The following is a 12,768-nucleotide window of genomic DNA, read 5'->3' on the forward strand; positions in this document are numbered from 1 at the left end:
TTTTACTATTTTAGCCCAATTTCTGTTTCCTTGCTACTACGGCCTCCGAGAACTAATCATTCGGTTTAATCGGTTTTGTTCGATTTTTCGGGTTTTCAAATATTCTGACGAATTGAACCAAAATTTAGTTTTTGTTTCGGTTCAGGTCGGTTCTCGTTTTCTTTGGTTCGGATTAGGGGTGGCAAAATGGGTTTGAACCCTAATGAGTTGAAAATTTTGACTCAAATGAGTTGATGGATCAAATAAGTTATTGGGTCAATTGGTTTGATGAATAAAATGAGTTGGATTGTAATGGTTAATGGTTTCAATAGTTTACCCAATTAACCCATCAAGTTTTGTAAAATTGAATTAAACCAACTAAAATCTCTAAACCAATATCAATTTAAGTTTAACCAACACATCTAAACCAATTTAATAAAATCAATATTTTTTCATATTTCTTAAATATACAAGCAATGAAATTGAGAAGAAGTAAAGTCGTAATTTTTCCACAAAAAACATAAACCCACAATTTTTCCGCCAAAAAAGTAAACCCGTGATTTTCCCGCCAAAAACATAAACACCGTAATTTTCCCACCAAAAACAAAAACTCGTGATTTTCTCACCAAAATCGTAAACCCATAATTTTCGCGCTAAAAACGTAAACCCTAATTTTTCCGCCAAAAACGTAAACCCATGATTTTCCTGCAAAAAACGTAAACCCGTAATTTTCCCGTCGAAAAAACGTAAACCCGTGATTTTTTTGCCAAAAACGTAAACCCGTGATTTTTCCGTCAAAAACGTAAACCTATGATTTTTCTGCCAAAAATGTAAACCCGTAATTTTTCCGCCAAAAACGTAAACCCATGATTTTTCCGCCAAAAACGTAAATCCGTAATTTTTCCGCCAAAAACTTAAACCCTTAAAAAAAAGTAGAATCCGTAAATATTATAAGTTTGATAATAATGAATTAATAATTATTAATAATGATAATTATTTATTATTGTTTATATTAATAATTAATTAAGTTATTAATTAAATGGGTTAACCCATTTAACAACTCAACCCATCAAATAAAATGGGTTGGGTCAACCCATAACTCATTTAACCCTAAACTCATTTGATTATGAGTTGAGTTGAGTTGGGTTACCCATTTTGACACCTCTAGTTCGGATATAAACTAAACAATTGTGTTCTGAATTGAACCGATTGTTTTCGGGTTAACTGAACATTATTTACATAGAATAGCTAAACCCAAAAAAATTAAAATTTCACGACAATATACAAGCCCATTAATATATTAATGATTCGCCTAAATAGGCTGTTGTAAGATATAAAATTAAGTTTTAATCTGTAGTATTTGAATACGGAAAAAATCAATAGTATTTGAATTTTGAATTTTGAATATTAAAATAGTAATCTACAAATTTAATTTTACAATACAGTTTCAATTTTAATTTTATACTTCATCTTAAGCAATAACAATTTGAAATCAAAATAATATTTATATTAGATCAAATCTACATCTTTAATATTAAAAATAATTAATAATTGATAAATAATAAATATTTTTATAACAAAAAAAACAGAAACCAAGAAAATATTTAAAAAACAAACATTGTTTAAAATATATTTTTAATATAACATAATCTCCTTAATTAATTTTACTTCATATATACAAACTCTAAATAAATTAAAATTAATAAATAAAAATAAATTTTCTTTTAGCTTCCTAGTTTTGAATAAGACTCTAATTAGAAAGCCTTATTAGTGTCAAACAGTCAAAAGCACAAACTAATGTCATCTAGAAACAACGTCTAATGTTGGAACTTGGAGGAGCTCCCACGTCCAACACTTTTGGATTCAAGTCTCATAAAATATTAACTTTCCGTTGTCGTCTTAGAATATCTTTAATGTGGAACTTTATTTTTTTCTCTATTTTATAGTTAACTATATTTTAAAGAAATGTTGTTCTACTGTATGTCTATAAAATAAAGGTTTTTCTATAATAGAGAAAAATATAGAGTAATCTTTTTTTTACTCTATGTATATAGAGCAATTTCTATTTTTTTCTCTATTTTAGAAATCACTTATTTTGAAACCATGCAATAGAGCAAAATCAACAAATATTTCATGTAAAATAGAATCATGTCTAAAATAGAGAAAAAATAAAATTAGACATTAGAAATATTCTCATAAAATAGAAAATAATCATCTCGTCATTGAAATGATTTTTCAGAAAGTTGATTCACTAGAGGAAAAGAAAGTCGAGCGTGTCTTCCCAACCAGAATAATTTTACAACAATAATCAACCGGCAGAAACAAAGACAAATAGTCATTAAATTTGTTTACTTTTGAACATGCAAGCAAAACAATAGAACCTAATACCTAAATTGGACTAAAAACATATGAAAAACAAGTTTGTGTTAATTTTGATATGAATTTTTTTGTAATTAATTTTACTATTTTATAAATTAGATAAGTGTAAAATAGTTATTTTGTAAACTCACTAATGCTAACTTTAGTAATTTGTAGTGTATAATATAATTATTTATTGTTATTCTAAACAAGGCCGACTCAAAAATAATTTGGACCTTGTGCCCTATTTTTTTTTAGAAAACTAAAAATTATTTTTAATTTAAAAATTTAGTATCTCCATACAAAAAAATATGTTTTTCATACATATTATTCTTTTCTTTTGTCCCAAATATAGATAAAATAAACGATCAATCATGATTTCGGTTTTTGTCTTCTCCAGTTTATTAGTCGTCAACTACATCCTCCATGAGAGATTGCCATGTCACTCTCCGATTCTATCTCTCTTCTTCATGTCCTCACGCTTCAGCTCACCATTCTTGCTAATAGTAATGAATTAAAGATGATGTGGAATTAAAAACAACACATAAAACTAGAACCAAAACGTTCTCATTTTTATTCCAACCCGATGGAGAATAATGAACCAAAACGTTCCACATCATCTTTCTTCAAACAAACACCAACCTCAACACCACCACTTCCATCTCCACTCTCCGACAATGAAACCGAAGCATCCTTATCAATCGTCACAATCTCTACCTTGACCGGTTTTCCCCACCCAAAATCAGACCCGTAAATCCCTAACCGGGTCGACCCAGCAACCGATATCATTTGCCTTCCCGGTTCCATCCTCTTAAACGCTTCAAACGGTAAAAGCATATTCTTCTCTATATTCTCCGGACACAATCCGTTGACCCATCCGGTCAAAGTCTCCACCGCCGTGATGAAACCTTTTCCTTCTCCTTCTTCCAATATTGGTTCTGCTTTCACGTCGAAATCTCCCGACCCGACAATGCAGTTCCCGAAGAACGTCGGCGGTAACGGAGGGTTTAACCGTGACCGAAAGTCTGATGCAAAACCAACGCACACAAACCGGGTCGGGTCACCTCCACGCATCTTCACCATGCATGTTATAACGTAAGCGTAAGTAATGACAAAAGTCGACAAACGGAGCTGCTTAGCGTGTGACTCGGTCTCCACTCGTTCACGTAGCTTCTTGATGTCTTCTCGAGTTAACCGGTACGTGACTCGGAGAATATCGGATCCAATTATTTTGGAAGGAAACAGTTTTAAGCTTGGTTTGTTGTTGGAAGCTGATATCCACCGGTTCAAGAGTTTTGTCTCGAGTCCCGTTGGGTCTTGAACAATGATACGATCTAAAGACGGTACTAGATCGTGTGGCAGAGCTTCTTGTTCTTGTTTACAGTTGTGAGCCCATGCTTTGAGAAACATGGCTGTTGTTTTACCATCTAAAACGGCATGATGTGCGGTTACGCCGAGAGAAAATCCTTGGTTTGGGAAAAACGTTACCTGAACGGCGAGAACGCGAGCTGATTCGTCGGAAACCGGTAACTCAGGGACTAAAGAATGAAACTCCGTGGCGGGACGAGGTTCATCTCCGGAAAGATGGGAAAGGTCACCGTTAGACTCAGCTACCGTGAGATACACGGCATCTTTGTCGTCAGGAGAATAGACAATGGATGGTTTGGTTTTGATTGAATCCCACACGAGGCGGCCGGCGAGTGGGAGATAGTGGAGGAGCGTGGCTGAGAGAGAGGACTTAAGTTTAGAGATGAGAGAAGAGCGAGTCAGCTCGGGGACGTGGTAGAAAAGAACTCGGTCAACGGGGTGAAGTTTGAGCCAACCCAAGTCAAAGTAAGTGAGTGGGAGTGTGAGCGAGTTAGAAGACGGCGGGCTAACTTGGACCACCTCAAGTATGTTAACGGCTGAGTTGAAATTCACCATTACTGAATTTCAAAGTTTTATTGTTTTGACTTTGGCTTTGAGCGTTAGACTATGTATACTTCTATAGGATAGATATTAGCTTCTTTTGGAGGTTATGGGTCCTTACTTACTTCTCTCCCAAGAATATCAACCACCTGCTAGGTTTACCCAACCGGTGGGTGTATATTTATATATGCTATTTTTTATTTTATTTTAAATAAGCTTTATGTTTGAGTTTTTTCTTTTCCAAATTTATAAACAAGGTTATGGACTAAAAAAGGAGGCGAATTTCTAGTTCAAGTTCATGTAATTTATATTTTCTGGTAACTATTAAACAGTTTACGAATTTGTTTTAATTTTTATTTTTAAGTTTACAGAAATTTTGTTGATATCATTAGAAATAAATATCTTACGATATAAATCAACAGTAACACTCTACTCTCATATTGTTGGGCTAATTTTTTGAAATTATAATGCAGCTCATTTAAAACCCAAACAAAAAAAACCACAAATTAATAAGGGTGAGTTAAATATATATACATAGAAAACTAAATAATTAAGTATCTATCCATAGAAATCAGATATTTAGTTGTTTTTTGTCACCAGAAAATAATAAGACGAAATTGCCCCTATGACCAAATAAGATCTACATGAACATATTAGTCATCGTTAGAATAAAAGTGGTTTTATTAAGTGACCTGATAAAAGAAACATAAACTAGCTTTGGTTAAAAACATTTATCTACATAAGAATATCACTAGTCTAATAAATTTTCATATATAGATAATGATAACAAGGAACATAAATTATGAGGGTGGTTGCTAACATTTTTATTATCCTTGATTATGGTAAGAACATTGTTATCACAATTAATTTTTTAGATCATCACGAAATCCTCCAGAGTAGAGTAAAAGGAAAAGAATGTAAGATATATGATTATACGGATAGATGACATTTATAGTTAACGGTAAAAGTAGTGATAATATGTTTTACCATGATAACAATAGTCTTAGTTGGATAATATAATAAGACAATTTATGTGATCTGTCAGCATAAACATTTATAATGAGAATATTTGCTAACATTTGCATTATCGATTACAATGGTGACAAAACTGTTATTACGATAATTGGTGTCTTATGTTTTCATGAAACCCTCAACAGTAAAGTGAAACGAGAAGAGTTTAAGTATATATTAATGTGGATGGGTAACGGTAAGGGTAAACGGTAAAAGTGGGGATAATATGTTTATCAAGATAACTGTGTGCTTACCTAGATAATATAGTTACACTTACAATATGTAGAAATATTAATCGTCCAAACACATCGTGAAAATGAGGGAAGCTAACGTTTTGATTATCGATAATAATGGTGAGAACATTGTTATCAGGTTAATGTGGATTTAGTTCTTCACAAAACCATGTAGAAAATAGGTAAAACATTTATTATGAATGATAAAAAGTGGTGATAATATGATTACCATGATAAATGTGGTCTTAGTTGGATAAACAATTAGACGATTGGTTTTCTAGAAAGAGAAAAAGGTATTTGAATCTCCAAGAAAAAAAAAATCAAAACTAAGATTTTGTTATATGGCTGACATAATATCTATCTAAAACTACAAATAATACAGATATAGGGATATATACGTCTTTTCCACATGAACAAAATTGCTGTAACAGTGCAGTATCTTGTCAATTAATTTCTCATTCTTCTGAGTATAGATCTTCATAATACCCAATTAAAAAAAGATTTGGACGTGTGTATACGAAGAATTATAGATGTATAATCTTTGCCACTACATCCACTGCCGCAACAGCTGCTTTTTTAATAGTTATGATAGCAGCTGCAGTCTCCACATACATAGAGTTTGCGTTCACTTTTTTTTTCTGTCACAACAACAAATTTAGTCTGTTTGCTTTCTTTTTTTATATTTTTGGTTGTGACATTGAAGCCATCAAAACCGCCTTTCTTCAAAACAATATGGAGTATAAAGGCAGATATGATTCCAAACTCTAGCAAACACAAACCTTGCATTACCTGGTAAACATATAACATTGACATTTATTTGGCAATGTTATTGGACAAGTAACGTTTGTGCAAAGAACAAACCTTGCTATGGAATTTCAAGAGAACATGATAAGTAAATGTTGTTAAATTATAAGCACATCTAAAACAAACTAATAAAAAACCTTCTAAAATCCTATAATTATGCCTTTACAGTTAGGTGTGTTATTGTCCACTTAGAACTATTGGGCGAAACTGGATCAACTTTCCACTCTCAAATAATCTCAGAATAGGCCAATAAAAATGTCATGTTAGTAACAACGATTAATCCAAAAATTTATAGAGGTAAGTCATTTTTTTTTTTTGGCAAACTCTTAGAGGTAAGTCATTTATCATAAGAAAATAAAATATAAACTCAACCAAATATTTCCCATCATCCTCACGTATAGACAAATAAAAGTTCACATGAAATTAAAAAGATAACCTATACTTGAACTCTAAGGCTGCCAAAAGGTTATATTTTGACTCAAAAATTGACGCCATTCAAAATTTTACGAAAAAGTAAGCTTTAATAATTAATCCAAAAGTAACACATTTGGTTCTGTAATCAATTCCCTAAGCCAAACTATATAGAGCGATATTTTCTTTCTTAATGATCCATATATGATGGGGAAAGAAGAAGGAGAATCATATATCCATGTAGAAACCATGGTAGGAATTTAAATAAAAGAACTGGTTTCCATCGTTGAACTTCACATGACTTCATATCCAAAGCTAACAAACATGTATATAAAATAATACACTAATTAAATTTATCATCACATAAAGACGAAAGAATCATCTAAAAATGATACATTTATATTGGGGTCGGATTCCCTCACAAGTAAGACCGAACCAAACAGTCATAAGAATAACAATCACCTCATGATTAAATATATGATAGACTCCGAGGCTAGAACAAAGCATCTCGGGACCTTATTCGGTCAACCGTCTCAAAGAGTTCATAAATTGGCTCGGGTGGTAACCCTTTGAACACAGCCGGAGCCGACCGCGAGAACACTACGGAAAATATCTATATCGCTTTGGGGGACAATCAACTGAGCTCAATAGACATCTGTCAAGCGTGCCCCGAGCCGGTACATACTGTTTGCCCCGAAACTAGCTCTCAAACGACCACCGAGCCTTGAAGAACACCTGAGGCAAAGACTTGTAAAAACCATTCATTCTCAAAGGATCATTTTCCGGAAAAAATAGGATCATTTCTCGGACTTTCGGAAATGATAAAGGAGAATCTCTGAAGATAATGTCGAATCAGGAAATCTTTCCGAAGCCTCCAAAAATTAAGGAAAATATACTTAGGAAGATTATCCTCCTGAACCGACTTAAGGATAAATGAAAATCTTCCGAGAATATCGCTAGAGAGGCGGTTTAACGACCCTATATAAAGTGCCTCAGGGACTTCACAAAAGGGATATCTTTGGATATTCACAAGAAAGACACAATTTTATACCCAAAGAGAACTACGAATGGCTTGATCCCTTCATAGGGTACATAGGCAATCCATCACGGATGCAGCTATACCTTCTAAAAACCCTAATTCCTTCTCTGTACTTGAGCAAAACCCTAATGTATTTCATAAGAGATTAGAACCTCTTTTGTAATCGAGTCTTGGATGGAATACCTATTTAAGAGAAATTACTAGATTTGTTTTCCCTCTCTAAACAAATTTATTGTGTGAATCCTTGGTTCAACAATTGGCGCCGCCTGTGGGGACAAAAAAGAACTCTCTTCGCATATCATTCATCCAAGTTTTCGATGTACGCTCATCAAGCCAAGACAATCAGATCCGTCTACTTGTGGGGCGATCTCCCGTCAAGGTTCAATGAACCAGGTGACGTATAACCTGTTCACGGATTGCCCCGGAGATCAGATTTCCAGAGAATCTAACCGTAGCTCAATCGGATATCTCTTCTCAAAGTTATCTCCGGTTTTCTGAAGTTGATGCTGTCTGTTTCTGACAAATGATCTCATAACTCCCTTTCTGCAAACAACAAATCTCTCAACTCCTCTTATTATCTTTATATCCCTTTCTCTTTTAATGAGATGTGTATAGACCAATTTACCCCTCCTCCTTCTTTCTCTAATATTCATTATAAAATTAAATAATTTTAGAAAAACAAAAAAAAATTGAACCGAAAAAAAAACAGAATCCCCAAAACTCTCTCTCCTCTCCTCTGAAGCTCGAGCTCACTCTCTCTCTCGCTCACTCATCGCTCTCTTGCCGGAATTCGCTCACCATTGTTGCCATATCCTTATCTTCGGCGAGCTTCGTCGACATAAAAAGAAAAGGTATGTTTCTCGAGCTGAATAAAGCTTAAAATTGAAGATTAGAACTAAGAGATTTTGTCAATTTGATTTAAGATTAAACAAATTGTGTTTGGGTATGCACATTGGAAGTTTATGCATACCGCCTGGGTTGAATAGATCTGTAAATGGGTAAAAAATGGATTACCCATAGTGAATTGTAGTTTTGAACCCGAAACCATTCAATTTGAGCTCTTGTCCGGAAATACATCTGGTAGAACTGAGTATAACTGCACATGATTCAATTGAAAAATATATATTTAGTATGACTTAGTTGCACTAGTATTAACCATTTACATGTAGTATTTATTTGGTACAGTTGTATTACCAATTTTCATGTAGTATTATTAGTTATACCTATATTATACAAATAGGTGTAGTATGATTAGTTATACTTGTGTTATCCAGAATTGTAGTATAACTAGTATATCTGACAGAGTTTTTGTATTGTTGTCATAGGATACAATGATGGAAAATGTCATCATATATTTTAGATGGAAAGATCGAGCGTACAACTTGATGATGAATACACCAGGAGGGAAAATAACTCTCTCCATGTTAGAAAGTAGGATTTGCTGAAGCTTGGATTAGATGAAAGTAAGGTTAAAGTGCAAATGAAGTACAATGCAGTGATGTTGGGACCAACTCAAGATCATACACATTAGTGATGATGAGGATGTCAGTGTCTATATATCTTCAGGTGAAATGGTTAATAGATATTCTTTGACTGTTGACGTCATCACTCCACCGGAATTGCCCAGGAACTGTCTAGAGTGGAGGTCGTCAATAAAAGTTCTATTGGTAAGAACTATGCTGATTTGGGTTCAAATGAGGATGAAATGAGAGATTATGCAACCATCGTGATGGGCGAATTGGAGGGACAAGGAACAGAACAAAATGAGGTAATAGTGGAGGTTGATGATACTCAAGATCCTGAGATTGGATCACGTGATGATAGGGATGATGATGATAGGGGTGATGAATACGTTGAACCACCGCCTGCTGTAGAATCTAGTCAGTTTAAGAAAGAATGGGAAGACAGTATCAGTTTGACTTTGCGAGAAGAATTTCCAAGCAGGGCAGCATTGCACGAAGTGGTGGACAAAGGTGCATTTGCTAACAGTTTTGGTTATGTTATTAAAAAGTCTGATAAAGAGCGGTATGTCCTAACGTGTTCAAAAGTAAATTATGACTGGCGTATATGAGCTTCATGTATTCAAGATACAAGTATTTACTCTATTAGAAGGTACAACAAGATGCATACTTGTACCCGGATTAGTAAGAGTAATACAAGGATGAGGAAGAGGAAAGGTACCCCTGAATTAGTAGCAGCTCTTCTTCATGATACTTTTCCTGGACTGTTGGAAACTCCAGCTCCTAAGGTTATCATGAAGCTTGTTCAAACAAAATTAGGTGTGAAGATATCATACTCCACCGCATTGAGAGGGGAAAGGCAAGCCGTTTGTGATTTAAAAGGTAGCGCGGAAGATAGCTACAAGGATATCAATTGTTATTTGTACATGTTGAAGAAGGTAAATGAAGGTACAGTAACATATCTGAAGTTGGATGAGAGCGGGAAATTCCAATACCTATTCATAGCTTTGGGAGCTAGCATTGAAGGCTTTCAAGCGATGAGGAAAGTGATAATTCTGGATGCAACACATTTGAAGAAAGTATCCATGTATTCACGCGTTAGCCGCTTTCATTGCATTCGAGAGCGATACAACAAGAACTCGAGGTATGAAATTACATGAATTGGTTTCAAAATATTATTGGGCGGAATTGTGGGCATTGGCGTATTATAGGACTATTTATTTAGTCCCGGATAGATCACAGTGGGATATCCCGGATGACATCAAAGCGTTGAAGGTATTACCTCTGCCTCGGAAAAAGAAGAAGGGTAGAACAAAAGTACTTAGGTTTCCATCCACCGGAGAAAGACGTCCAAAACGTCAAAGGACTCAGAACAAAAGGAGGCTGAGACAGTCGTTGCAATGGTTGTTATTTGGCACCCATAGTATTTGATTTTAATCATTGTAAACCTTATTCGCGTTGTGCAACTATGTAACACTAGAATTTCTTTCAGTTAATACTAAATTTTAATTCACTGGGAATACTGTGAGACCCCGTCCCGGACGTCTCGGCGTCCGGCAACCTTGGACTCACGTTCGCGCCTCTTCCCGACCAAACCTCTTAATTTTTTTGCGATTCAATATAGAATTGCCTTTACGAGGCCTTATTCTATAATCGCTCTCTTATTACACAGCGGAAGTCTTTCTAACCTTGGTTTAGTTCTAACTAACTCTTGTACCGGTTTCATCGTCTTTATCCCTTAGACTTAGATCGATCCTTTACTCGGTCAAGACATGCATATTGTTCGCTAACCATTCTAGGCCTAACAATCGCATATTCCTTTATCCTATTTTCACGGTCAATTCCCAAACGTCTACCTTAACTAATAAGTTAGATCGTTACATACCTTGGCCAACATGCGGATGTGATTCCTTAGATCGTTTGTCGCCTTATTCCATTCGTTCCACGATTCAGATCCGATCGTGTATTGATGGACCAATCTCTATCGTTACTTAGCCATACAACCAACCAACCCTACTGGTCTAAGTACAAAGATAAAAGATTGGGGATCGTACGATTCCCTTGGTTCACGATGGCCCAATCAAGCTATTGGCTCATTGGTCCATCCGTTCTCCAAACATACGTCCCTCCGGCTACATGGTCAACGATTGAGCCCTCGGCTTATCGAACTATCCATGTTTCCGATCCGGTTGTTTAACACTACGACCGCCCATGGTTTACTAACCGTCTACCCGTCCGGTCCATGGTGGTCTGTAAAACTTTCGGCTTAACGATCCATCCATGCGGTCCGAACGATATCCTTATCACACCCAAGGGTCCGTGGATTCATCCACCGGATCATCGTAGGCTAGCCCATGAAATCCTTCTTCCGTCGGCCTTAGGTTTGCTCGCGTGTCCAACATCCGTTTTGTCCATTGGTTCCCACCGTGGACTTTCCCGTTGGTTATCCATTGAGTCACCATTTGGTCTTACAGATCTCCGATCGGTTTCACCATGGCTGAGGAGATAGATACATGAAGGCAGCCGCGATATTGATCCTATATGGTGAATCACGTTCCTTACCCATTCTTGGTGCTTTCTCCCTTTACCGGTAAGATTGCATCCATGGGCGATCCTTGGGTGTGTTCGGATGCACTTATCCTTGTGCTTTCTCGAACACTTTTCTCGATCCATCCCATCCGACGATCGGTCTGTCCGACCTGTTTCGTGCGACGATCGGCCTATCCCATTCGACGATTGGTCTGTCCGATCCGATCCGTCCGACGATCGGTCTGGCCGATCCGATCCGACGAGCGGTCTACCAGATCCGATTCGTCTCTAAGACGAACGGTCTACCCTCTCCATCCTCTACACTCCATCGAACCGTTGGGCCGGGAGGTAGCATGCGCATCAGTTCGGTCGAGTTATACTCGCCGAGCCGCACCCCCTTTCCGACCAACAACTTTGAGATGTGTTGGGACACTTTTAAGAATGTTTTATGGTGTCTGGACGTTGTGAGATGATCCCAAAGGCCTTGGGCGTCCTCCCTTATATAGGGGGCGAATGGATGCTTCCCGAAGCATCACATCCGGTCCTTGCACCCTTCCGAAAGGTCACATCCGTTCCTTGCATCCTTCCGAAAGGTCACATCCGTTCATTGCATCCTTTGGGCGATGCAACCGTTCATTGGTACCTGCTCGACCTTACACCTTTTGGCCGAGACACCTCTTCACCCGTGAGCTACCATAGTCCACCAGCTCGAGTGTCAGCTGACCGGACCACCCAGCTGGGTCAGTACTCGATCAGCTCACCGAGCTCAGTTGAGCTGTCGGTCAGCTCACCTAGCTGAGCTAGCTAGTCTTCCAGCTGGTTTAGCTCACCTAGCTTAGCTAGCTAATTCATCCAGCTTGTCCAACTCACCTAGCTGGTTCAGCTTGATCTTTCTCGTTCTTCCGACTAAGTATTTTAGTCCGTTCCTCGACCATGATCTCATTTTCTCCTAAAACAAACCGGCCTCTTTATGAACGAGGGACGCGGTCATTACAAATACAAGTATAACGATAATACTGTGAATACAGGGAAATAC

The 12,768-nt window shown here is 36.6% G+C and overlaps 1 protein-coding gene and 2 pseudogenes across 3 annotated transcripts; 1 reads left to right on the forward strand and 2 right to left on the reverse strand.

Moving 5' to 3' along the window:
- Positions 1 to 2,585: 2,585 nt before the first annotated feature.
- On the reverse strand, positions 2,586 to 4,326 carry AT5MAT (HXXXD-type acyl-transferase family protein). Its single transcript, NM_113880.2, has one exon. It carries the CDS (start codon positions 4,258 to 4,260, stop codon positions 2,911 to 2,913), a length of 1,350 nt encoding a protein of 449 aa, NP_189600.1. The 5' UTR covers positions 4,261 to 4,326; the 3' UTR covers positions 2,586 to 2,910.
- A 4,748-nt stretch (positions 4,327 to 9,074) lies between these two features.
- AT3G29595 lies at positions 9,075 to 10,281 on the forward strand (annotated as a pseudogene; the record flags this gene model as incomplete). Its single annotated transcript has 1 exon — positions 9,075 to 10,281.
- A 1,121-nt stretch (positions 10,282 to 11,402) lies between these two features.
- Positions 11,403 to 12,061, reverse strand: AT3G29600 (annotated as a pseudogene; the record flags this gene model as incomplete). The annotated part of the gene is made up of 3 exons: positions 11,403 to 11,502; positions 11,629 to 12,000; positions 12,039 to 12,061.
- Between the last annotated feature and the right edge of the window lie 707 nt (positions 12,062 to 12,768).

The sequence above is a fragment of the Arabidopsis thaliana genome, chromosome 3, assembly GCF_000001735.4.
Source record: "Arabidopsis thaliana chromosome 3, partial sequence".
NCBI classification, from domain to species: domain Eukaryota; kingdom Viridiplantae; phylum Streptophyta; class Magnoliopsida; order Brassicales; family Brassicaceae; genus Arabidopsis; species Arabidopsis thaliana.

Excerpts from the sequence above, each read along its gene's own strand:
- AT5MAT (NM_113880.2), bottom strand. The coding sequence starts at position 4,260 with ATGGTGAATTTCAACTCAGCCGTTAACATACTTGAGGTGGTCCAAGTT.